Source organism: Pseudonaja textilis, chromosome 15 (assembly GCF_049901715.1).
Source record: "Pseudonaja textilis isolate UNSWEBS1 chromosome 15, rPseTex1.2, whole genome shotgun sequence".
Taxonomy (NCBI): domain Eukaryota; kingdom Metazoa; phylum Chordata; class Lepidosauria; order Squamata; family Elapidae; genus Pseudonaja; species Pseudonaja textilis.
Window position 1 is genome coordinate 4,350,310 of NC_142004.1, and position 27,155 is coordinate 4,377,464.

General features: G+C 42.3%; 1 protein-coding gene across 3 annotated transcripts in view; it reads right to left on the reverse strand.

Moving 5' to 3' along the window:
• RBM19 (RNA binding motif protein 19) overlaps window positions 1-27,155 on the reverse strand; it is a 69,878-nt gene that overhangs the window by 18,679 nt on the left and 24,044 nt on the right. For all 3 annotated transcript variants that reach the window (XM_026718651.2, XM_087913236.1, XM_087913235.1), the window contains exons 22-23: window positions 7,334-7,439; window positions 1,094-1,214 (exon numbers count right to left, since the gene is read on the reverse strand). In XM_026718651.2, the coding sequence (XP_026574436.1) occupies window positions 1,094-1,214; window positions 7,334-7,439 (227 nt within the window). The remainder of the gene's footprint in view (window positions 1-1,093; window positions 1,215-7,333; window positions 7,440-27,155) is intronic.

Below are 27,155 nucleotides of genomic sequence, written 5' to 3' on the forward strand. Positions count from 1 at the left end.
CGGTCGACTCTTCCAAACAGACTTTGTGGGAAAGAGGAGGCTCTCGGCCATTAGCCTTCTCTGTGGTGGAGCGTATTCTCAGGTAGGGTGGGGGGTTTCTTTTCTCTCTCCCCCCCCCCCCACCCCGGCATCCGTGCTGTTCCTTTGAACAGGGGAAGGGTTCGAGGCACTTTGCTGCCCGAAGGAGAGACCAAGCAGTGGGGCTAAGTTTGGTTAGTCAACGCAAAGGCAGTGGGGGTATGGGGGTGGTGGAGAGGTTGGCTGGCTGGCTGGCCGGGGTCGCGTTCTAAGGCAAACTTGTCCATTTCGCTGGAAGGAGGAGAGAGAGAAATGCAGATATTTCTGCAATGGTTGAAAAGGAGGAGAAGGAGAAGAAGCAAAAGTGAAAGAAGAAGGAGAGGAGGAAGGGGAAAAAGAGGAGGAGGAAGAGAAGGAGAAGACGAGGAGGAGGAGGTGGAGGAGGAGGAGAAGCAAAAGTGGAAGAAGTGGAAGAGGAAGAAGAAGGAGAGGAGGAAGGGGAAAAAGAGGAGGAGGAAGAGGAGGAAGAGAAGAAGAGGAGGAAAAGTGGAAGAAATGGAAGAGGAAGAAGAAGAGGAAGAAAAGGAAGAGGAAAAGGAGGAGGAAAAGCAAAAGTGGAAGAAGTGGAAGAGGAAGAAGAAGGAGAGGAGGAAGGGGAAAAAGAGGAGGAGGAAGAGGAGGAGAAGAAGAGGAAGAGTAAAAGTGGAAGAAGTGGAAGAAGAGGAAGAAGAGGAAGAAAAGGAAGAAAAGGAAGAGGAAAAGGAGGAGGAAAAGCAAAAGTGGAAGAAGAAGAGGAGCAGGAAGAAGAAGAAGAACATGAAGAGGAGGAGATGCGGAAGAAGAGGAGGAGGAGAAGCAAAAGTGGAAGAAGAGGAAGAGGGAGAACAAAAAGAGGGAAAGGGGAAGAAAGGAAGAGGAGGTAGAGAAAGAAAAAGAGAGGGAGAACAGGAGAAGAAAAAGCAGGAGTGGGGAAGAAAAGGAATAGGAGAAGAGAGAAAAAAAAGAGGGCATCCATTTTTTTTTCGAATGCCCCAAACAATTCGAAACAAAAGAATAACTCAGGCCAAGTGCTTACCGTGAAAGTGCTCTGCCGTTTTCCTTCTCAGGGCTTCCACGGTCTCCTCTGAATCTGCCCACTCCAGCACCAGCCTCCTGCCGTACAGATGGGTACTATGGCACAGGGCACCGAATGCTCTCTGCAGGGCAAGGAAAGGAAAACTTAGAGCTCTCTTCAGAAAGTTGTCCAAGAAACCTGTTTTGAGCCAACCTTTGGTTTTTAGTCGCTTGAAAGTCCTCTTCCAGAAAGGATCTTTTCCAGGCTGACCTGGAGATCTCATGAGTTGAAACGTGGACCTCTTAACCCTCAAAGTTGGTGACCAAGCACTAAGTTCTTAGCAGAACATCATTCGGGGCCTCCAGGTTCTGATCCAAGCATTGCCAAGTAAAACTCTGATCCCACCTTATTCCTGGTGAAATCTTGGCTCCATTTAAAGAATATGCCAGGAGATATTGACAATTGTGAGATCCTTGGCGTTCTCTGAGCTTGGTGGTTTTCTTGCAGACGTTCCATTATAAGTAAACTCAAAACCACCAAGCTCAAAGAACCACCAAGGATCCCGCAGTTCAACCCTGAGGAGGAGGAGGAGGGGGAGGGAGAAGTCTCCCCAGACCACCCTATCTTCTCTCCCTTCCCCGCCATTTTTTCCAATTACTTTTTGCCAAAGATGAAATTTTACAATTCCACCCTGATTGGGAAGAAGGAAGCCAACCCATTCCTGCAGCGTTTGGGTTGGCTGCTCTTAAAGCAGTGATTCCTTGAATGGAAATGTTCTGTTTTTTTTTATTATTATTATGATTATGATTATATTTTCATTATTACAACTCAAAACATCATAATTTCAACAGCATTTTTGAATGCTGCTTGTGTTTTGCATTTGGAAGAGATTTCTTTTGAGGTGGGGAGGGGAAGTAGAACTCCTTAGCATCAGAGCGTGTTAATATTAATATAGGAAATCCTAATGCTCAGATAGTCATTTCAAAAAATCCTTTCTTAGTGAGCACCAAGAGGAACATAGGTGCCAAATTTCAAGTTTGTAGGCTTTACAGTTCTGGAGATTTTGTGATGATGTGTGGGTGGTCTTTCATTTATATATATATATGTGTGTGTGTGTGTATGTATGTATGTATGTATATGTATAAGATAACAAAAATTCAGGTTCAGCACCATGGATAGCAACCTAAGAGCTAAGACTACATCACTGATCAGGAATGTGCAGAAAAGCTCTGGTCACATGGAAATCAACTGTTTGCATTGTATCCTTCATTAAACACACACACACACACACACACACACCAAGCTGAGTTGATTCAGTTTTCAGTTGGGACAATGACTAGATTCAGGAGCATTCAGTTTCAAAAGTCAAACCCCAACAGAGCCCTTACAAATTACTTTGGCCATGTTCTCCTCCTGCTACAATTTAATGGCAGCCCCAAGTTAACAGAGATCGTAAAACTGCCACCTAGCGGTTGGCAGCGAGCTGGTGAAATTGTGCAACCTTTGTGTAATGCACACTTGACAACTGCAGGCTTCAATGTCATGAATAATTACAACAGCCACAGCCTCGGGAGCCTAAGCAAATTATCTATTCCAGCAAGTATTATAAGTTGGGTAATAAAGCCATTTGCGTATCAACGTCATGTTTACCAACCATGAGTCACTGTGCGATTAGGGGACTGCAAAACATTTATATTTCAAATCTAAAAGGCTCCATTTGGGGAGCAAAACGTTTCAAATATTCTGAGCTCAGAACTTTGAAACAGCCAGCAAAATAATAAGGGAAATATTAGTTTGTGCAGAGATGGACAGACTAATTCTAGAAATTAAGGACAGAGTACTATGAAGTTTGGAGTAAAATGTATCAGTGGCTGGAGTCGAGGAAAAGAAGAAATTGTTGACGCTTTATAGGAATGAAAGTTAAAGTTTTGTAAGTTAAAGAAAATGAAATATAATGGACAAATATGATATGAATATAAAGACTACAAAAGAGATGGAAAAGAAGCTAGGTTGTAAATAGTATATAAATGCAGTATATAAATGCAAATAGAAACAAATATGTAACCAGCATTAAATTAACAACGTAGTAAAAAAGGAAAGATCAACTGTTATATGTCTAGGTTATAGTATGTATGGCAAAAATGAATGCCAAGAAAGTCACACTGTGTTCAGTGGTTTTTAATGTTTACTTAACAAAAATTTAAATTAAAAACAAACTTTGAAACAGCTGTCTGGAATTTGGAACCCTTCTAAAATGATCAGGATGGGACATTGGTCTGTTTTGATAATCTGAAATCACTCTTTCAATTGTTGCTGGGCTTTGAAAATACAATCCAAGGAGAATGACATTTCAGAACTGTCCGGCATCTCACAAGGTTTGAGGGCCAGACTGTCAAGATCTTACATAACTCAAGTTGGATCCTCTTTGTGCAAATGAACAGGCCAGAAAGAAATGTTCACAACACAAGGACGTGCGGTGTTCACACTTGCAATTGGCTGCCGTAGATGCTATTATATGCCTGGCCAATCCAATGTATATATTTACCTAATGTATCAGTGCCTATGCCATTTAATCTCAATTATCTTTTCACTGTTCAGAGCAATGCACTCTCTTATAATGCTGCTAATTCTGCTGGGTAACCAGCAACATTTGGCAGGATCTCCCAAGGAAGAGTTTGGTTTGGTTAAACTTGCTCAAAGTTTAGTAATAATTCTGTCAATCCTCCAGTTGATCTGTTTCTACCTTCCAATGACCTGTTAACTCAAACCCTAACGCTAATACAATATAGAACATCAGAGTTGGAAGGGACCTTGGAGGTCTTCTAGTCCAACCACCTGCTCAAGCAAGAGTGTGATGACCCAGGGTGGGATACAAAACAAACACAGAAAACAGGTGAAGCCCCTTTTATTCTTTCACTTTGCTTCCAAGCTCCGAAGACTAAGAGCGGGTCCACAGAAGTTTTACCCCCTTAAGAAGTGCTTATATAAGGCAGCCATTATAGAGGACGTGTCCTCTCTCCTTGTGTCCAGTATTCATTGTAGAGTTCTCTTTTTTTAAGAAGAAGTTTTGCTTGCTTGTAAAGGTATTTATATAAGAATGTCTTGTATATAAACCACCAGTGTTAAATGTTCTCTGTGTGCTGTGTTTTGCTCCTGGGTTGTTCTCATAATGGTAGTCACACTGCAAAGACTCTGACATGTGCCAACGATCCCGGAGTCTTGATTTCATGACCATGTGGGCTGACACACAGATGCGTGTTGGGCGGGGTTCTACCACGACGGGCGTCGTAGATCAAGCAAGGAAGCCTTCGAGGTCACCTCCCCGGGGTTGCCCCAGCTCACCAGATCTAAATGCTTGTAATTTGGCGGATGGGGCCACTCCGTCTCCTCTTTCCCCATTGCCCTATTAAATCCTTCAGCCCGGCAAGTCCGGAGGGAGAAAACCATTAGTGAGATACAATACAGTCGACAGCGTTAGGGGGTTGATAGATTTCTCATTCTTCCTCCGAAACAAAAGGGTGATCAGATACAGAGGGTATGGCCAAGGCATGACAGCTGAGTCTTTTCTGCCAAAAGGGAGAAGATTCATTCCTTAGTTGGAGGGGATTTTGTTTTCTGTTTTGTTGGGAAGAACAGTTGACTTTTTAAGACCGTCCTGCACCCTCTGCGCCGCAGGAACGGTTGCGGGAAAAGGAAGACAACGGACATTGCAATAAACTAACTACGGCTTTGAACAGGAGCTACCCAAAAAAGCAACATTCGGTTACGTGCCTGTGTATTCTTCTCTTTAGATACTTGAGGGTGGATTCTCCGATGCAATGTTTGAATAGCAAATAGAAATTCCAGCTTTTCCCCTCCACCACGGATATCAATATATTACACCTACTTTATTATAGTGTGCATATGTGTGTGTGTGTATAATGTTTTTATATACATACACACATATATGTATATGTACATATGTCCATCCATCCATCCATCCATCCATCTATCTATCCACCCAGTGGTGGGATTTGAACAACTTAACAACCGGTCCTCTGGCTGGGTAGGCATCACACCCAGCCCCGCCTCCTGGCCACTCGCCTCAAAAGCAGAAGTAGGGTTCACCATTGGCTGGCCCCATCTATTCGGCCCGTTTTCAGTCTATTTTGGGGTTAGGGCCGAAAAACAGCCAAAAACCTGCCTGGAAAACAGGCTGAAAAATGAGCAGTGACTAATTGCACAGAATCTTAACTACCGGTTTGGCTGACCCGGTGCAAACCAGAAGCAGACCCCCCCCCCCACCTATCTATCTCTATCTCTCTATCTATCTCTAATCTCTATCTATATATCTATATCTATCTATATCTATACCTATATCTATATCTAATCTCTATCTATCTCTATCTCTATCAACTACATCTATCTATCTATCTATCTATCTATCATCTATCTATCTATCTATCTATCTATCTATCTATCTATCTATCTATCTATCTATCTATCTATCTATCTATCATGTCTTTTCAGCCTAATTGAGGTCTCTGGGTTTCACCACTCGCAAAGGGTTTTCTCGGCACACCAAACATTTAAGAACCCCAGTTTTAGAGGCATTTCAATTTACAATCTCAACGAAAGTGAGAAAACCTACAGAAAAATAGGCCAATTGGTTGTGCGGTATGATGGACCCACGAAACATCACTCGTTAAACAAACCATAGTCGAATAGGTTTGTGCAAATCACACAGAAAGCTATAGACCAGGGTTTTAAGAAACAAAAACAAACCCACAAGTGGTTGGTTGAAGTCATCAGCTCAGCCCCAACTAACACAAAGAGCCAAAATCAAACAAACCACAGTTTAATTGTATCTAAGATAAAGCCTGCAGGCTTGATGCTTTTACGGCTAATCCTTGATTTGGTCGAAAGGACAACAACAGCAACAGTCATGTGATCAAAATTTGGGCACTTGACAACTTATGAGGGTTGCAGGCTCATGTGATCACTATTTGCCAGTCAACGGGTGAAGCCAGATTCATTTAACGACTTCCTGATTCACTTAACAGCGGTTATCAAAACTTGAGATAAAATTGGGTATCACGCAATTAATCATCTACTTTAACATCAGAAATTCTGGCCCTAATTTTGGTGATAAGTCAGGGACTTCCTGCGCATGACACCAACCTGGTCTATATATGGTCACGGCTGCTCTGTGAAACATTTTAACCTGCTTGTCCCAAAGGCGCTTTTTATTTTTTCAAGAGGCCAACTGGACTTTCTGGTTTTTTTTTGTTTGAAGACGTTTTGCTTCTCATCCAAGCAGCTTCTTCAGCTCTGGACTGGATGGTGGGGAAGGGAAGGATTGATACTCCTTGCAAACAGCCGGTCAATGACTATCATCCACCCAGAGCCGAAGAAGCTGCTTGGATGAGAAGTAAAACATCTTCAAAAAAAAAACACAAGGAAGCGCAGTTGCCTTTTGAAAAAAAATAGCCTCTTTGGGACAACCATGATCTGGATGACTGAGGATCTCCACTGACATTTTATCCTGGTTATTTGGGAGCTGAGATATTAGACATGGCTCTCTTTAATTCCAGCATCCTGAGAAAGATTATGTTTTTGCTTGAATATTTCTCTTCTGTTAGTCCCCAGAATAAAAATACGGTTTCTACGATAAATAGCTTCCTGTTGGGAATTGGGAAAATATATCTGAAGGGCTGTTTGATGCTCTCAAAATTCCCTTCGCCTGTATGGTGTAATTATACGGAAGGGAAGGATACTTTAAAAATGGGTCATCTTGGATTTGCTATGAATATGGTAAAGTATGCAGATGAGACTCAGGGCTGCCTGCCTTTTGGGGAAAATACTAGTGTAGGATATTTCACAAATTGTAAGAACATGTGCAGACATACGGCGACTCCTCGGCCTCAGACGACAATTGGATACTGCAACCTTCACAAATAGGAACCAAAGTTTTGCTAAGCATCCAAAGTTTTTTTAAGTGAGCCGGGCTCGATTTTAAGTGCCTTGGTACCTCCCGATTGTGCAGAAAAAAAATCCCTGTAATTATTTTAAGTGAATCGTGAGGTTGTTTCGCGAATCCAATTCTCTCGCTGAGTCCGCCTTAATGCGGCCGCAGGACTCACTTAACAACTGGGGCAAAACGTATTTCACAGCCGCCTTGCTTAGCCCCAGACATTTTGAGCTCAGTTGCGGTTGTAAGCCGAGGACCATCCTGTATCAAAGGGGTGGGGTGGGGGAATGCATGCAGAAGAGTTCGCTCACCTTGGCATCCTGCTTGGTCAGGAAATCCACAAAGCCGAAGCCGCGATGCGTTCCCGATCCGAACATTTTCTTCGGCAGGCGGACTGTCTTCAGCTCTCCAAAGGTGCTAAGGAAACAGGGAGGAGGAGGAGAAGAAAAAGAGATGAATTTCCAAGTGAAAGACCAAAAGTGTGGAGAAACTAACCGAAGAGCAGAGTTGGAAGGGCCCTTAGAGGTCTACTAGTCCAACCCGCCCCCCCCCAACCCCCTCAGGCAGGAAACCCTAGACCATTTCAGACGAATGGCTGTCCAATCTCTTCTTAAAAGTGTTGGAGCATCCACGGTTTCCGGAGAGAAGTCATTCCACGGATGAATTGTTCTCAGTGTCTGGAAATTTCTTCTTGGTTCTAGGTTGGATCTCCTTTTGATAATCTTTCAACTATTACTTAATAATAACAGGGTTGGAAGGGACCTTTGAGGTCTTCTAGCCAACCTTCTGCTCAAGCAAGCAACTCTATACCATTTCAGACAAATGGCTCTCTAGTCTTTTTCTTAAAAACCTCCAGTGAGGGAGGCAATCACAATGTGTGAAGGCAAATTGTTCCACTGTTTAATTATGCTCAAATTTCGCCTTATTTCTAGGTTGCTTCTCGCCTTGATTAGTTTCCCTCGACTGTTTCTTGTTCTGCCTTCTGGTGGCTTTGGAAAACAGCTTCTTCTTTGGGGCAGCCCCTCAGATATTGGAAGACTGCTATCCTGTCAGCCCTTAGTCCTTCTTTTCGTCAGACTAGACATACCCAGTTCCAGCAACCCTTCTTCATATGTTTTAAGCTCCAATCCTCTAGAACTCTGGGGTTTTGGACTGCCACTGATCTGTGGCATGCCAGAAACCGGGCTGCACAAACAAACAAAGCCCCATGTGTAAGATGCAAGCAGCACACACAACCACGTCTCCTCCGGTCCACGGAAAAAACCTCTCTCCACGGAACCAGTCCCTGGTGCCCTAAAGGTTGGGGGGGTGGGGGCTCTCTGCCCTAGAGTGAGCCCCCAACCAATTTTACGTTTGCCCCAACGCTCGGCCTGATCTCTGAATCAGCTACTTTTTTTTCCCCTACGTTTGCCCCACCCGCTGAACCAGAAAGGAATGAAATGTGCTTTTCATGGCGCCAGTTCCATTCCAGGGAGACCGGAGTTTCAAAGGTCTTCCGTGCCTGCAACTTGCTTAAGTCAGCACTGCTGAGTTTCATTTTGTTGGAGAAGAACGGCACCTTCCTATCCAGGCGTCCTCGACTTATAACCGTTCGTTTAGTGACCCTCCAGAGTTACGACGGCACTGAAACAGGTGACCTTATATCACCGTTTTTCACACCGTTGCTGTCAGGGTTCCAACGGACGCCCTAATTAAACAGTGAGCCCAGCATCAAAAGACAACCAGTTATTTATTAGGAGCAATATATGCCGGCATGGATCCAAAGGAAGTCAGCTCTGCCTCGTGGAATTTACGGCCCACCGACCACCCTGTTTAGGATCAAAATTCAGATGCTTGTCAACTGTTTCGTATATATGACGGTTTCAGGGTCCTGGAGTCCCCTTTAGCGACCTTCTGGCCAGCAAAGACAACGGGGAAGCCAGATTCACTTAAAGCACCGTGTGGCTCATTGAACAACGCCAGCAATGGGGGTGACGGGAGTCGTAAAATGGAGCAAAACTCACTGAACAAATGTCTCACATAAATTCTGGTCTCAATTGTGGCCACAAGTTGAAGACGACCTGACAAATGGAACCCAATTGGGGGGGATCCGATTCACTGAATGACTGCATGATTCGCTTAATGACTGCATGATTTGCTTAACAACCGCAGGGACCGGCTTAACCACTGTGGCATGAAAGGTGGAGGGCAACTCCCTCAAGCAACTAATTCTCTTGCTTAAGCTGCAAAAATCTATTGTGGGCATAAGTCAAGGATCCCATATGTGTGTGTATGTATGTATGTATGTATTTATGTATGTATGTATATATATATATATATATATATATATATATATATATATATATATATGTATACACACACACACACACACACACACACACAAACACGCACACACAAGGAGGGGAAAGTGACACAAATTCCTCGGCCGATTCCCCCGGCAAAAAACAGCCTTTTCTCCCGCATCCCCAAGTCCACATCAGGCCCATTCATCAACCCCAATGTGCAAATCGGGATATCCATGAATATTTGATGCGCACTCCGACCGGAAAGGTGCGCTGTTTTATCCGACGTTCCCTTCCTCCCCTCCTTCCTCCCCCCGCCAAAGCTCAGGGCTCGGGAAGCCGCTGGGCCGGAGCAGGCACACCTGGGAATAAACACGGCAAAAGTGTTGTCAACGCTCTCGTGAAAACGACGGAAAGCTAAATCCGAGGAGTTAACCCCTCTGCGCCGACGGCATGACCAAGCATCCATCTGCCGAATTTCGTCGAGGCGGTGCGGCGGATAAGTGGAACATGATGAAGCCTGTTCATGAATCCACACGTTTTCTCTCTCTCTCTCTCTCTCTCTCTCTCTCTCTCTCTCTCTCTCTCTCTCTCCCTCTCTTTTTCTCTGTCATGGGAGTCCCTCCCTCTCCAACTCCGTTTGCCTTTCAGGCATTAACACACACACACACACACACAAAAACACACATACACACACACACACAAAACAGAGTAAAGCGGATGAGCCATCCTTGCCGTCTTGAAACAGCAGCTTAAACCAGGCGGGCAACATTTGCAGGACAAAACACGGTGGGTTTGCTGGTTATCTAAGCGCACAAAAAAAGCGTGTGGGTTCGCTTGTTTATGAAAAGCCAACCCGGCTCCCAGCTCACCAAACCAGATGGGAATCTGTCCATCTCAGGATTAAAAGAGTTGGAAGGGACCTTGGAGGTCTTCTAGTCCAACCCCCCCTGTTTAGGCCGGAAACCCTATACCGTTCCAGACAAATGGATGTCCGATCTCTTCTTGAAAACCTCCGGTGTGGGAGAACCCACAACTTCAAGAGGCAGGTTGTACCACGGGTTAATTCTTCTCTCGATCAGGGAAGTTCTCCTTATTTCTAGGCTGCATCCATTGTTTTTTTTTGTCCTGCCTTCAGGTGCATCTCCCAAAGGAGGACAACCTTTTTGATATGAACACCTGGATGTTCTACTCCCTGAAGAGAGCCATCAGTTATTATGCCCCTGGGACAAGTTTTTGAACTAAACCTGATGTGATGCAAATCCACTGGGGCTCTTGATGCTCTAACCTGCAAAATCTTTCTCCCTCAAAATATCCTTCTCCTCTTATTTTCTTTCCTGGCCCACTGCCTACCTACATTTTTAATATCCCACCACCAGATTTTTCTTGGCAGCTCTTAGCAATTCCCTTACTGATCTAGCACAATTTTGCTACGGGGATCCTTGGTGGATTTCTTGCAGATGTTTCGTTACCCAGCTAGGTAACATCATCAGTGCTGGAAGGGAGTGGAGTTGGCGGGGAGGAGAAGGAAGATTTAGGGATCCTTGATGCGGTCTGAACTGGCGGTTTTTCTTGCAGACGTTTTTATTACCTGACTAGGTAACACCATCAGTGTTATAAGGGAATGGGGTTTGTGGAGTGTTGGAGAAGAGGAGGAGGAGGAGGAGGAGGAGGAGGAGGAGGAGGAGGAGGAGGAGGAGGAGGACTGTAGTTCTTAGTGTTCTCTGAGCTTGGTGGTTTTCTTGCAGACGTTTTATTACCTGACTAGGTAACACCATCAGTGTTACAAGGGAATGGGGTTTGTGGAGTGTTGGAGAAGAGAAGGAGGAGGAGGAGGAGGAGGAAGACTGTTCTGTGAGCTCATTAACTTTGGGCTCCATTTTGGCCGTTCAGTGATACATATTTTTTTATGCCTTTTAAGACTATATTGTAAACCATGCAGAATCCTTACCGAGAGGGAAGCTGGACCTTTTCTTAAACAGCATCAATACACAATAATTTTAAAATATCCCAAGCTGGGGGAACGAATAAGGGTGGCGCCCAAGCCCCTAACACCCCCCAAAGCAAGAATTCCAACAGGCTTTCCTACACACACACACACGCACACACACACACACACACACACACACACACACCCTCTCTTCAGCAGCTGAGCAGCACCGTCAGGGAGAACAATGGGGGTAACTAAGGATTCCCAGACCGGGACGAAGCCAAGACGTCCCCTCCCTTCCCCGCTGTGTTGATAATTAGAATCCATAACACGGCCATAGTCATCTCCCAAGCTGCGAAAATGAACGCTTTCATGCCACCCCCAGCCCCCACCCGCCTTTCTCCTCCGAGGCCGAGTGAGCCTCTCACACCTCTTTTCCAATTACGATATTCACCTTTTAAGGAATTGGAGGTGGCACCAATTACCCTCTCCGGAGCCCGTGGGTGCCCTGTCTACGAAGAATAATTTATGTTTTGATCAACAAGGAGAGTTCTCACATTTCTAATTTGTTATGGGGGGGGGGGCAAAGGGATGGGGTTGGCTCGGCGTGGGCATCTGGGGAGGGGTGTGGGTGGGTGGGTGGGTGTTTGGGGGGGCTGGGGGGAGGTGGCAGGGGAAGGAGGAACGAAGGAGGCAGGATGTCCTGATGGGGCACCGTAAAGACGGATTCTGGCTTTCTCCCGACAGCCTCAAGTGGCACCGAGTGTGCGGAGGGAGCCCTATTTGTATGCAGATGCGTGCATGAAAAGAATAATTGGGGGAGGCGTGTGTGTGTGTGTGTGTGTGTGTGTGTGTGAGAGAGAGAGAGAGAGAGAGAGAGAGAGAGAGAGAGAGAGAGAGAGAGAGAGAGAGAGAGAGAGATTGAGATTCTTCTCCGCGGGAGAACAAGCTCATGCCAGCAGGCGAGCCGAAACATGCTTTCCGAGAGGACGCTAAGACATCCAACTCTTCGTCCCCGTCCCCCCCACAAATTTGGGAAAGCCACAAATTTCATCTTGACTAGCACTGATGAGGTTACCTGGTTCAGGTGACGAGAGACGTTTGCAAGAAAACAAAGCAAGCTCAGAGAGCGCCAAGGAGCCCTCCCGATTTCGTTTTGTTGGCTTTCAGGCCTAAGGCGGGACTAGAACTCACGGTCTCCTGGTGATGGGCCCAAAGTCACCCAGCTGCCTTTCGTGCGTAATGTGGAACTAGAATTTACAATCTCCTAGTGATTGGCCCAAAGTCGCTCAGTTGACTTTCGTGCTTAAGGCGGGACTAGAACTCACCGTCTCCTGGTAATTGGTCCCAAGTTCACCCAGCTGCCTTTCATGCATAAAACAGGGCTAGAACTCACCGTCTCCTGGTGACTGACCCAAAGGCACCTGGTCGACTTCCATGCCTATGGGAGTGCTAGAATTCACTGCCTCCTGGCGATTGGCCCAAAGTTACCCTGCTGGATTTCATGCCAAAGGCGGGACTAGAACTCCCTGTCTCCTAGTGATTGACCCATAGCTTCCCAGTCGACTTTCATGCCTATGGGAGGGCTACCATCTCCTGGTGATTGGCCCAAAGTCACCAGCTGCCTTTCATGCATAATGTGGAACTAGAATTTACAATCTCCTAGTGATTGGCCCATAGCCACTCAGTCGACTTTCATGCCTAAGGCAGGACTAGAACTCACCGTCTCCTGGTGATTGGCCCATAGCCACTCAGTTGACGTTCATGCCTATGGGAGGACTACAATTCACCGTCTCCTGGTGGTTGGCCCAAAGTCACCCAGCTGGCTTTCATGCCCTAAGGCGGAACTAGAACTCACCTCTCCTAGTTTCCAGCCTGATTGCCTTAACCACTACATCAAACTGACTATTTTGGGAGGTTATTTTTTTGTCTCCTAGCACAGATCTAATCCAGTGGTTGAGCAGGTTAAAAAAAAACCCAACCTTTTCTCTCTTGAATTATCTGGACATCACTACTGACCCCTTTTTAGTTTTGAACGCGTTGGCTTCGTTCTCCTTTAAACTCAGACCTTCTCTTCTGCGCTGCCAGAAAATCGCCTTAATCTTTGGCAAATTGTTCTCTCTTTCCCCCACCCCCAACCACGTACAATAAACAGGGTGGAGATGGGAGATATTATTTTGCTCTTCGGGGCTGAACGATACCACGGGGTCGAGTACGTCTCGCTGCAATCGTGAAAGACTTTGCGGTGTTTTCCTTCCCTTCCAAACGGCCAACTGCCATCCTTGCAAGAATCCTGCTATATATATTCACACACACACACACACACACACACCCTACAGGCAGTCCTCGACTTATGACCATAATTGAATGTGCAGGGATGGTTGCAAAGCAGGTCATTGGGCACCTAGCCTGATTTTGGCAGCTTTCATTAGGTGAACGCTGCACTTGTAGACTGAACCAGTCGCTTGCTACGCGTTGCCGGAAATCAGAGGTAAGCACAGGCGTCTGGCAAAAATAGCACTAGCAATAAGCACTTTGACTTATATATGGCTTCAGGGGTGCTTCACAGCACCTGTAAAGGTCCTCGTTTTAACGACCTTGGAAGGACGGAAGGCTGAGTCAACCGTGAGCCGGTCAGGATCGAACTGCTGGCAGTGGGCAGAGTTTGCCTGCAATGCTGTATTTTAACCACTGCGCATGAAGGAAGGAAGGGAGGGAGGGAAGGAGAAGATGAAGATGAGGAAGGGAGGAATGAAGGAGGAAGGAAAAGGAGAAGGAGGAAGAAAAGAGAGAAGGAGGAAGGGAAAAGAGAAGGCAGGAAAGGAAAGGAAGGAGGGAGACAAAGGGAGGGAGGGAGGGAGGGAAGGAGAAGATGAAGATGATGAAGGAAGGAAGGAAGGAAGGAAGGAAGGAAGGAAGGAAGGAAGGAAGGAAGGAGGAAAAAGAAGGAGGAAGGTAAGACAGAAGGCAAGAAAGGAAGGGTGGGAGGTAGAAGGAAGATGAAGGGAGGGAAGGAGAAGATGAAGAAGAAAGGAAGGAGGAAAAAGAAGGAGGAAGGAAAGAGAGAAGGAGGAAGGGAAAAGAGAAGGCAGGAAAGGAAGGGAGCGAGGGAGGGAGAAGGAAGACGAAGGAAGGGAGGGAGGAAGGGAAGATGAAAAAGAAAGGAAGGAGGGAGGGAAAAGAGAAGGCAGGAAAGGAGGGAGGAAAAAGGAAGAAGGAGGAAGGAAGAGGAAAAAAGAAAAAATAAAGAGGGAAGGGAGGAAGGAAGGAACACCCCCCCCCCACAATACAAAAATATTGTACAATATGCTTCTTGCAGACAAAGGAAACCTTCAGAAGGATGCAACACCTCCCTCCAGCCCTCTCAAATCACACAAGTCTGAACAAGAAAGCTCTAAGAAAGATATGCTTGGAGCTAGTGTGTGTGTGTGTGTGTGTGCGTGCGTGTGCATGTGTAGGGGGGGAAGAGAGCTGCCACAATCCTTCGGCTATCTCTCCGCTGCCACCCAAGTAGCATTTTTCTCCAAACTAGCCACAGCCTGTTCCCGCTTCGGTGCCAAACCGATGATTAGGGAAGCCAATCGCTCCCGTTTTTTTTCCGGTTCTCCAAATGGAAGGGTTGGGTCAAATCATTCGGCCCCGGGTCTAAAGAACGGCCATTCACACCACCGCCCCTTTCCTTAAAAGTGGGGTGAAGTAATGGAACAGGGAGCGCGTGCGTTAAGGTCACCCCCGTTTGCTTCCAACAACTTTTGCTACGGCTTAAACCCCCGTTAGAAGAAAATAATTGAGGAGGGGTGTTAATTCAAGCTAATGACATCGTGACAAGCTCGTTAGCAGCCTGGGCTGGTCATTGAGAGCGGATTTAAACCTTTTTGCCAGCTTTCCTGGAACGTGGAATACTTAGGAGAGGCCGGGAGACCTAAAACTAGAAATTGTAGTCCTCCATCTGGCTATGAGTCCCAAAACTGGTTACGTTTGGTCTTGGCAAAGGCCACGCTGGAATATCGCATCCAGTTTTGGTTGCCACGATGTTAAAAAAAAGATGTGGAGACTCTAGAAAGAGTGCAGAGAAGAGCAACAAAGAGGATGAGGGGGCTGGAGGTTAAAACATACGAAGAACGGTGGCAGGAACTGGGTATGTCTAGTCTGATGGAAAGAAGGACTAGGGGTGACAGGATAGCAGTCTTCCAATATCTGAGGGGCTGCCCCAAAGAAGAGGGAGTCAAGCTATTCTTCAAAGCACCTGAGGGCAGGACAAGAAGCAACGGATGGAAACTAATCAAGGAGAGAAGCAACCTGGAACTAAGAAAAAAAAAAATTCTTGCCAGCGAGAACAATTAATCAGTGGAACAACTTGCCTCCAGAAGTTGCGGTGATCCATCCCTGGAGGTGCTCTCTGAGCTTGGTGGTTTTCTTACAGAGGTGTCATTCCCCAACTAGGCAACATCATCAGTTAACTATCCACAAAGCCACTAGCACTGATGATGTTACCCAGTCGGGGAATGAAATGTCTGCAAGAAACTCACCAAGCTCAGAAAGCACCAAGGACCCCACAGTTCAAGGCTGAGCAACCAATATTCTATTCCGTTCTGTTCTGTTGTTCTGTTCTGTTCTATTCTATTCTATTCTACTCTACTCTACTCTACTCTACTCCATATTTTCTATTCTATTTTATTCTTTCTATTCTATTCTATTCGATTCTTTCTATTCTCTATTCTATTCTAATATTCATTCTATTCTATTCTATTCTATTCTATTCTATTCTATTCTATTCTATTCTATTCTACTTTATTCTATTCTATTCTACTCTATTCTATTTGATTCAATTCGATTCTTTCTATTCTATTCTATTATTCAATCTATTCTATTCTAATATTCATTCTATTCTATTCTATTCTTTCTACATTCTATTCTATTCTTATTCCTTTTCTCTTCTTTTCTCTTCTATGTTCTATTCCTATTCTATCCGATCCTTCTAATTTCTATCCTCTCCTCTCCTCTCCTCTGTTCTATTCTAATCTTCTATTCTTATTCTCTTCTTTTCTCTTCTCTTCTATATTCTATTCCTTTTCTATCCCATCCTTCTATTTTCTCTCCTCTCCTCTCCTCTCCTCTCCTTCTACTTCTACTCTATACTTCTAATTCCTATTCTACCTTCAGGATCAGTCAGCCATCCCCCATCCTGGGCTCCGTACCTTCACCCTAAGAACAGAAGCCAGGTCTCTCTTCCCTCCATCCCCCCCCCCCACCAAGAAATGACAGGCTGGGGGTGGGGGGGACCCGCCCAGGAGGAACCCAGCCATTGGCACGAAAGCTGCCAGAGTTTTAACAGCGCCGGCTCCGTTCCCCTACCCCACCCCCCACCCCTCCCCACCAATCCTGACGTGCTTTGGGTTTTGCCTGTAACACCTTCCCGGTTTGGCAAGATGTCACAAGGCAGGTGGGATCGTCTTGATTAAGAAAGGGGGAGAGAAGAAGGGGGAAGAAAAGAAAAAAAAAGACAGCGGCAAGATACCGTAATTAGAACGGTCATTAGCAACACGCGCAGCAGAGGGTCTTGCAAATGAAGTGTAGATTTGAGTCTCCTTTTCAACTCACCGGGTAGATGAACAGTCAGTCCGATTAGTTAATGGGACCAGTTTCTTCCGAGCAGCAGGAAACGGGGGAGGTTGGGAAATACTTAAAGGGGAGGGTGAAAAATTGCTAATGGAAGGCAGCGATATTCCGCTTAGAAAAAGGCAGCACTAACTCTCCTTTGGCCTTGCTTATGACCATAATGGGGCTATTCTGACCTGGCTCCCAAACACGACAAACCCTCTGTAGTTAGATAAATGTTCCCCTTATTAGGATCGCCAACAGCACCGCCAAAATGTCTCTCTGTCTCTCTCTCTCCCTCCCCTCCCCCTCTATTAGCAGGTTAACAAGTCTGTCCCACAGGGAGATGAAGGTCTGCCACACCTATGATTCTCCGCCCCCGGCCTTTTCTCCCCAGAACTAGGGTGTGTTTTTCCTAGCAGCAGTGGCTCTTCCGTCCCAAGGACCGGCCCATAGATTTCCACTGCTCTCCTCTCTCTGTCTCTCTCTCTCTTTCTCTCTCTCTCCCTCTCTCTCTCTCTCTCTCTCTCTCTCTCTCTCATGAAGGGAATGGGTGACATGATAGCAGTCTTCCAATATCTGAGGGGCTGCCCCAAAGAAGAGGGTGTCAAACACCTGAAGGAAGGACAAGAAGCAATGGGTGGAAATGAACCAAGGAGAGAAGCAACCTGGAACTAAGGTTGGGAGAACTGGGAGAACAATTAATCAGTGGGACAGCTTGCCTTCAGAAGTTGTGAAAGCTCCAACGCTGGAAATTCTTAAGGGATTGGACAGCCATTTGTCTGAAATGCTGTAGGGTGCCTGTGCAGGAGGTTGGACTACAAGACCTCCAAAGTTCCTTCCAACTCTGTTATTTTGATAATCCGATTTTACACCTTTTTTTTTTTTTTGCAAATCTTGAGGCTAACTAAGATCCAGGCATTCTGTCGTCTGGGATGACTTGGAAAATAGGCCATCCCCGTAAGTCAAAATACATCCCACAAAGCTCCATTTTTGTAGAAAGATCGTAAATTACATCAGCTGCTTATCGCTTGCTGCTGGAAGACGGCGGCGAGATCTGAAAACTTTTGTCTAAAGACAACAGCAGCATTGTCCTGGGCTGACGCCCGCTCCACCCATTTCAGACGTCCGTACAACATCACGATGTGCATAGCGAAGGGGCGAAGCTGGCTTGGGAATGAGGGGATACCGGTTTAATTGGTCACCCCCTTTCCTTGAACCCACAATAAATACCTCCTCGTATCTGTTTGCCGCAAGGCAGCAATGGGAAACAATTTGGTTTTGGCTGGGGTTTGCTTCTCTTTCTTTCTTTCCTCAAAATGGCTCTTATTCTGTTTAATAGAAGGGAATATTTGTAGCTCAGAGTTGGACTGTGGCGTTTGAGCTTGGTGGGTTAGCAGGCTAGTAAGTTTAGGTTAAGTTTAAGTTTTAGGTTTATCATAGCTTAGTACAAACCTGGACTCAGCTAAGAAGGGTAATTCCCCAAGAATAGGGGGTATAAGAGGCAGTCTGCTTTTTGCACAATCCATCCTCAAATATTCAGCTTACTTGGCCTGATTTTTGCCTGCTTTTGGGACCATCCCATTTTGAATTATTGTGGCTCTTACGCCTTCGGTGATGTGCAAAATATCAGAAAAAAAATTGAGCTTATTTTTTTTTGAAAGAGAGAGAGAAATAAACTGCAGAAAAACCCTACAAGTCCCCGTGTCCATCCGGCATACACATTGCTTTGGTTCAAAGTACAGGTGGTCCTGGAGTTATGACCTTGTTATAACTGAGCCCCAAATTTAGGCTGTTGAGTTTTCCCCACCATTTCACCACCTTTGACATGGTTGTTATGCGACTCATTGCAGTTGATAAGTTAGTAACCCGGTTATTAAATGAGCCTGGCTTTGCTTGTCAGAAGGTCGCAAAAGGACGGTCGTAAGGATGAACCACTTGCCAAGCGCCTGAATTTTGATCAGGCGACCATGGGGACGTTGCAAAGGTCGTAACTGTGAAACACGGTCGTTAAGTCCCTTTTTTGCAGTGCCGTTCTAACTTGGAACAGTCACCAAACAAACCATTGTAAGTCGAGGAGTCCCTGTGTATTGTTACAAAAACTTGCTTCAAGAACATATATTTAAGAGAAAAAATAGAGTCTTTTTTTAAAAGGCATTTTTAAATCTAAAACTTCTTGGACTTTGATGTTGGCTTTCTCTAATTCCCCCCAAACTGGCATTGACTCCATTAATTGCTTTAACGAGGAGAGTAAGTAGAATTTGCAGAGAAGATCAAATAGAATGCAAATCCGCTAAGGTGAAAAGAAATCTCATTAAAGAAACGAAGAAGTCTTGGTAATTTAGAAAAAGAAAATCTTTAGAAATGAAGGAAAGTCTCGAGATGGGAGGAGCTTGCGCCGTGGCGATACGGTCTGCAATCGAGCTCCTCGATTGCAGCCGATATCTCCGCCACTGGCGGTCAACGGACCTACGCTGTCCCGTAGGGACAGCCATCGTGAAGAGCATATCCTGAGGATTCCGGGATACCGCAAAATCCCTGGAGAGCCGGGTGAAGCTCTTCTTGCCAGCGGCGGAGAGGCAGCCCCATGCTGCTGAGGCCGGGCGACTCAGACGGAAAGAGTTTGAGAAAGAGTTTGTCGGTTGGGTGAGAACTTCTTTTTTTTATTTAATTTTTGAATTTGGAAAGTTTACTCTAATTATCTGAAGAAACCTGTGTGATTTTTGTTTTGTTTTTGATAAAATTGATTTAGCGGCGTTTTTTAGGGAAGCGTCAAAGAGAGAATCCATTTTTTTCTTTTCTTTGCTTTCGGACTCTATTGTTACTTATTGGATAACTGGACTGTTTTCTTTTTTCTATATATTCATATGTTTTATTCTTTTTCTGGACTTTTTATTTTTATTTTTTCTGGGCTAGAGGCTTCTCTTGATTTTGTTTGATTTTTCGGTGTTTGTTTTGTGTATTGCAAGACGGCTTTCCCTTAAGAGAGGAGGGGGGAAAGTGAGAACTATGATACTTTGTAACACTGCCACCTAGAGGCTCGGAAATATTTAAAAAAAAGAAAAATAGACTCTTCTTCTCAAGGACATCCCCTGATAAGATAGAGGAAAGCACTTTGTGGAATATTATTACAGGTGTCTTTCTGGATATACATGGCTCAGCTTTGAAGCTTGTGGGAAAGAGAAGGGAGTTATAATTAGAGCCTTGGATAATTAAATAGAGTGCAGTGTTGTTGTTTTTTTTTTGAGTTCTGCCAACCCCTTCACTAACATCAAGGTCCTGACTTTTAAGCTTGATTTATTTGCAAAGGGAAGCCTCTGAATTTCTTTTTTCTACTTATATTTTATTTTGATTTAACTGATTTTATTTTTTCTTTTGTCTATTTGGATCCTGTTTTCTCTTTTTTCCTTTTTTTTTTTTTTTTAATGTACATTAGCGGACTATTTCTTTTTCCTTTTTTTAATTGAGGTTTTTTCTTTTTTCTTTTTTTTTCTGGCTGGACTAAGGTGTGGAATCTGAAGAAACTTATTTTTCTTGGTTTTTGTTTTGTTTTTTTTTTTCTCTTTTTCTTTTTCCCTTCTTCCTTTTTGGCTTTGTCTTGTTTATTATTATTATTGGGTTTTTATTTTTACTGTTACTTTTTTTTTTTTTTTTATGGTTTTTTTTTCTCATTCTTTTTTTATTGAACTAAGGTCAGGAAGAATTTGAAGAATTTTCTTTTTCTTTTTTCTTTTTCTCTCTCACTTTTGGCTTTTTTATTGTTGGCCTTCTTACCTTGGATTAAAATTTCATATTTCTTTCTCTTTTTTTTGTGGACTAAAATTTGAAAAAACTTGAAGAGTTGGAACCACTTAAAATGAGTAAGAAATTTATATCTTCAGGTGCCTCTATGTCTGCTTCTGCCTCCCCACCATCTGGACAGCGTTCAATTCAGACATTGTTAAAGCAAGATAAGGAGAAAGAAAAGAACAAGAAAGAGTATCCTTCAGATGATTATGCAAGGAATTCAAGATCTTAAGGTAAAAATGGATACTATTGAACAAAGAACAGGTAGGATGGAACAGATGATGGAAAAATATGAAGAGAGACTCCAAAATGTTGAAGAGGGAGGCAAACAAGAGAGGAGAAAATTGGAAATATCGACAATAGATTAATAGCGATTGAACAAGAAAAAAGTGAGATGTTGAAGTGGGAGTTGGATAGATCAGAATTTTATCTTAGATTCCAAAATATAGAAGAAGAAAAAGGACAAGATTTGGTTGCGATAATGGTAGGAATCTTGGCGGAGGCACTCGAGATAACAGAAGAGAAGATGATGGATGGAATTGATGAGATATATCGAGTTTTTACAAGATATGCGATGAGAAATAACCTACCCAGAGAAGTTCATATTAGATTTATTAAAAAATCTTTGAAGACACAAATATTGCAAGTAGCAAGAGAGAAGCCACTGAAATACAAAAGTAAAGAAATTTTGGTTTTAAAACAAATACCTAGAAGAGTGAGAGAGATGAGAAGAGAATACCGATTCCTGACTAAAGGTTATTGGAAAAGAGGTGTCTTACAGGTGGTTGATTCCAGAAGGATTGATGTTTACGTGGCAGGAACAGAGACATAGAATTGATTCAATTGAGAAAGCAGAACTGTTTTGCGCAGAGGTTTTTGGAGGCAGAGAAGGAGGAGCAGGAAAGGAGGTCCCATCAATTGAATCTCAAGAGGAACAAATGGAGGTTGGAAAAGAAGAAGGTGCAGTAGGTGGACAAGTTGATATTAAAGATCAACGTGAGGCAAGACCCACGAGAGTGGTTAAATCTAAATATAAAACATAATTATGGAAGAAAAAAAATTGATTACAATGAATATAAATGGACTGAACTTAGCTGCTAAGAGAAGGAAGATTTTCCATAAATTAATGAAATTAAGGTTCGACATAATTTGTTTACAAGAAGTTCATATTAAAAAGCAACATGAACAATTGTTATTACAACCAAAATTAGGAAATTGTATACCTCTTTGACACAATCCAAGAAAAGAGGGTGGTTTTATATATTAAAGAGGCCATTCCAGCAAAAATGATTTATACAGATGATGATGGGAGAATATTAATGGTAGAAATAATGGACAATAATAGAAAGATACTTTTGATTGCAATTTATGCGAATGATAAACAGGAAGAATTCTATAGAAAATTACATACTAAGACTGCCGAACTTGACTATGCTAATGTAATTATGATGGGAGACTTTAATGGAATTGTGGATAATAGACTTGACTATATTGCAACAACAGTAAAGCATAACAGGAAAACTCTTCCTAAATCCTTTTTAAAATGATAGATGAATTAACTTTAAAAGACATATGGAGAGAAAGAAATGATAAATCTAAGCAATTTACGTTCTATTCAAATAGGCATTTATCATGGTCCAGACTGGATATGATTTGGATCTCAACAGATTTAATGTCTAGTATTCAAGAAGTAAATATTGAAACAAGTACTTGGGCTGACCATAACCCATTGACAATTGAATGGAAGGGACAAAGGAAAAGATCGAGATGGACATTAAATAATTCTATTTTAAAGGATAAGAATTTATACAATGGATGGAGAAAGAATTGGCCTTCTTCTTTAAAGAGAACAGAAAAGAAGACACCTCAATACAGAATGTTTGGGACACAATGAAGGCCTATGTTAGAGGCTTGATAATAGACTATACAAGAAAAAAGAACAACAGGAAAAGGCGAACTCTTAAAGCCTTGGATGATGAATATAAGGGACTTGAAAAAGAATTACAGAAAATGCCACACAGAAAAGATGTTAAAATGAAACTGGATATAACTAAACATAAAATGGATTTAATAGAGAAAGAAGAACTGGCACAGAAAATTAGGAATGCTAAACAGAATTATTTTGAGGATGCAAATAAGCCAGGTAGATGGCTAGCATACAAATTGAGAAAGGAGAAAGAGTCGAGGAAAATACCGCAGTTAATAGGCGACCAAGGTAAAATTTGTTATGGCAGCAAAGAAAAAAAGAGATTATTTATGATTTTTATAAGCATTTGTATAAGAAAGAAGACATTGACGAGGAGAAAGTTAAACAATACCTACAGAATGCAAATCTACCTAAGATACCCAAAGAGATTGAAGAAATGCTAGAAAGTAATATAACAATGATGGAGTTAAGTCAAGCACTTAAGAAACAAAATAATGGAAAGGCACCAGGTCCAGACGGGTTTCCTGTAGAATTTTATAAAATCTTTCAAGAATCACTGTGTATTCCACTGTTAGAAGTTATGAATGAAGTTATGTTAAAAAAGATGATACCTAAAACATGGTCAGAGGCTTACATTACACTTATTCCAAAAGAGGAGGCGGACCTACTGCAAATCAAGAATTATAGACCGATTTCTTTACTAAATGCAGATTATAAAATTTTTGCTTCAATATTAGCAGAAAGACTTAAAAGTACTTGAATAACTTTATCCACTCAGACCAAAATGGGTTTTTGCCAAAGCGACAAATCAGAGACAATATGAGAGTAATTCTGGACACCCTGGAATACTATGAGGCACATCCTGAAAAGCAAATGGCCTTGATATTTTTAGATGCTCAAAAGGCATTTGATAACGTGAATTGGAGATTTATGTTACTTTTAATGGAACAGATGGGCTTTGCTAGAAGATTTATTCAGGCAATAGAAGCAATTTATAATGAACAAACAGCTAAGGTAATGATGGAGGGAGAACTTACAGATCCTATTAATATAAGAAAAGGCACAAGACAAGGTTGTCCTCTTTCTCCCTTGATATTTGTATTGACTTTGGAAGTGTTGAATAGAAATATCAGAGAAGATAAAACTATAAAAGGAATGAAAATTAAAAGGAAGAATTTAAACTACAAGCCTTTGCAGATGACCTAGTCTTTATCTTGGAAGACCCTATAGAAACAGCCTTGAAACTGTTGGAAAAGATAGAGGTCTATGGGGAGGTGGCTGGTTTGAAAATAAATAGAGATAAAACAAAGATTTTGTCAAAGAATATGTTGCTGAAACAAAGGGAAGAGTTGTCAGAACTGTTAAAAATTCAAGTTACAAACAAGGTTAAGTATCTGGGGATATATTTGACATCAAGATGTAGTACATTGAAGGAGAATAATTATATTAAACTTAAACAACAGATAGCTCAAGACTTGAAAAAATGGGAGAACTTACAATTGTCATTAATAGGAAGGATTTCAACAATTAAGATGAACATTTTACCCAGAGTCTTATTTTTGTTTCAAACAATACCAATTAGGCTTGGAAAAGAATATTTTGAGGATTTAAATAAAATTGTTTTGAAGTATATATGGCAAGGTAAGAAAGCAAGAATAAAGTTAAAGCTTTTACAGGATGCTAGATTTAGAGGAGGTTTGGACTGCCTAATTGGGAGTTGTACTACCAAGCTGCAAACTTGCGTGGGTTAAAGAATGGATAACATTAAGGAAAACCAGATTGTTGACATTAGAAGGTCATGATTTGTTGTTGGGCTGGCATGCTTTTTATGGTACAAGGGAACTAAAACACAGGGGTATTTTAGAAGGCATTATATACGGGAGTCTCTGTGGTTGAATTGGGAAAAGATAAAAAAACAGTGTTATTTGAAAATTCCAGTTTGGTTATCGACGATAGAAGCGTTTTCTTATCCTATAATCTATAAAAAGGAACAAACAGTTAACTATGGGGAATTATTAGATGAAAAGGGTGAACTTAAATCGATGCAAAAATTGGAAGAACAAGGTATACGGATGAATTGGTTTTCATATTTGCAAATATATTCAAAGTACCATGAGGATTCCAAAGCAGAGGGATTTTATGATAAGCAAACTGACTTGGATAAGATTTTGATGGGTACTGATGAAAAGGTGATTAAAAATTGTATGGTTATTTATTGCAAATTAAGCTTGAGGAAGAACAAGTTAAAGAAACTATGATTGCGTGGGGAGGAATTTTGGATATGGGATTGATTTAGAGAAATGGCAGAAATTATGGTCGCAAAATTATAAAATGACAATGTCTACAGCCTATAAAGAAAACTTGTATAAGATGTTTTACAGGTGGCATTTTCCCCGACAAGGATAGCAAGAATGTTTAAGAACAAATCCGAAAAATGCTGGAAATGTCATCAGAAACCTGGTTCATACTATCACATGTGGTGGACTTGTGAGGATGCTAGAAAATATTGGACTAAAATCCACATGTGGCTGGAAAAAATGACAAAGAAGCATATAGACTTGAAACCGGAGTTTTTCTATTGGGAATACTACCAGATACTTATAGTAAAGAGTTGAAATATTTGATTGTAAATGTATTGACTGCTGCTAGGATTGTATTTGCAAAAAATTGGAAAAATGAGAAAATTCCATTGCAAGAAGAAGTTGTAAAGAAAATTTTGGAATGTGCTGAGATGAGTAGATTGACTTTTGAAATTAGAGAGCAAGAAGATAAACAATTTTATTTAGTTTGGGATCTTTTCTATCAATGGTTGAATGATGAAATATTAAAATATAAAAGTTAGATAATAAGGAATAATAATGACTTTATTTTCCCTTTCCTTTTATTGGTTTTTGATACTATATTTATATAATAGCTTTCTTTGTTTCTTTCTTTTCATATTTGGGATAGAATTGGTATGATTATAAGATTTGTTTTAGAATAAAATATTTAAAATATAGTTATCTCATAAAGGCATGACCGAATAAAAGTTTAGTCAAATTTTTTCTTTTTTTTCTTTAATAGAGATACTAGGATTTATAAATTTGTATTGATAAGAGTATTATATAAAGTAACTGTAATTGTGACTATGAGGTGAATGCACAAAACCGATGGACCAACCGACTTACGGTGTGTACAAAAATATGGGGGAGCTGATACTTTTATGCTTTGTTGTTGTGTTTTTTATGTTAAAAAAATAATAAAAATTTATATATAAAAAAAAAAGAAATGAAGGAAAGTCTCTCTGTCTTTCCTCTTCGGGGCCTTCAAAAATCACAAAATAATCCCAAGAGGCAAAAAGGGAAACAGAAGCCAAAAAAAAAAAAACCCCAACCCCAAACTACAAGCCATTTCAAATACTGGAATTCTGTGACTTACAACCACAACTGAGCTCCAAATTTCTAACGCTAAGCGAGTCCTTTGTTAAGTGAGTTTTGCCCTCGCAAGTTGTGGGAGCTTCATCCCTGGAGGCTTTCAAGAAGAGACTGGACTGCCATCCGTCAAGAATGGTGTAGGGTCTCCTGCTTGGGTGGCGGGTTGGACTAGATGACCTACAAGGTCCCTTCCAACTCTGTTAATCTGAATCTATCTAAGATGATCAAAGGCCTGGAGGCTAAAACGTATGATGAATGGTTGCAGGAACTGGGCCTGGCTAGTCTAGGGAAGAGAAGGACCAGGGGAGACAGGAGAACAGTCTTCCAATATTTGAGGGGCTGCCACAGAGAGGAGGAAGGGGGTCAAGCTATTTTCCAAAGCACCCGAAGGCCAGACAAGGAACAATGGACGGAAACTGACCAAGGAGAGATTCAACCTGGAAATAAGGAGAAATTTTCTGACAGTGAGAGCAATCAACTCACAGAACAGAAGTTGCCTTCGGAAGTTGTGGGAGCTTCATCACAAGAAGAGATTGGACTGCCATTTGTCAGAAATGGTGTAGGGTCTGTTTGGGCGGGGGTGGGTGGGTGGGGGTTGGATTAGATGACCTACAAGGACCCTTCCAACTCTGTTAATCTGAATCTGTATCAGTTTTCTAGCTAAACAGCCATTTCAAAACCTTCTTCAGTTCCCATTTGCAAAGAAGGAAAAATAGATGAATGTTCTTAAGAGGTATAATCTTTGCCGAGAACGAAATGTACCACCTTGGCACTGTGATTTAAAGAAATCAGGGCCACGGCTGTACTGGCGATGAATTATGTCGAGTTTTATCTACCTTAGAATGATTTTTTTTAAAAAATATACTTTTGCATTGTTTCCTGTTTTAAAGGGGTTTCCTTCCTTTTCTTTTTTTTTTGGTTCTGTTTATATTTGTTTATATTTGTTTTCATGGTGGCTCAAGATCCTGAGAAGTGCCTTTTTTTTTCTTTTCTGGTAGATGTAGATAAACACACACATAAGTATATGTAGATTAAAAAAACAATTAAAAGCAAGAAGATTGGACAATCATTTATCCATGATTGTATATAAGGATTCCTGCCTAGGCTGGGGGGGTTAGACTAGAAGACCTCCAAGGTCCCTCCCAGCCCTGCGAAAACATTGAGCAAATGGCCATTGTCCTTATAGCTTCTGGACTC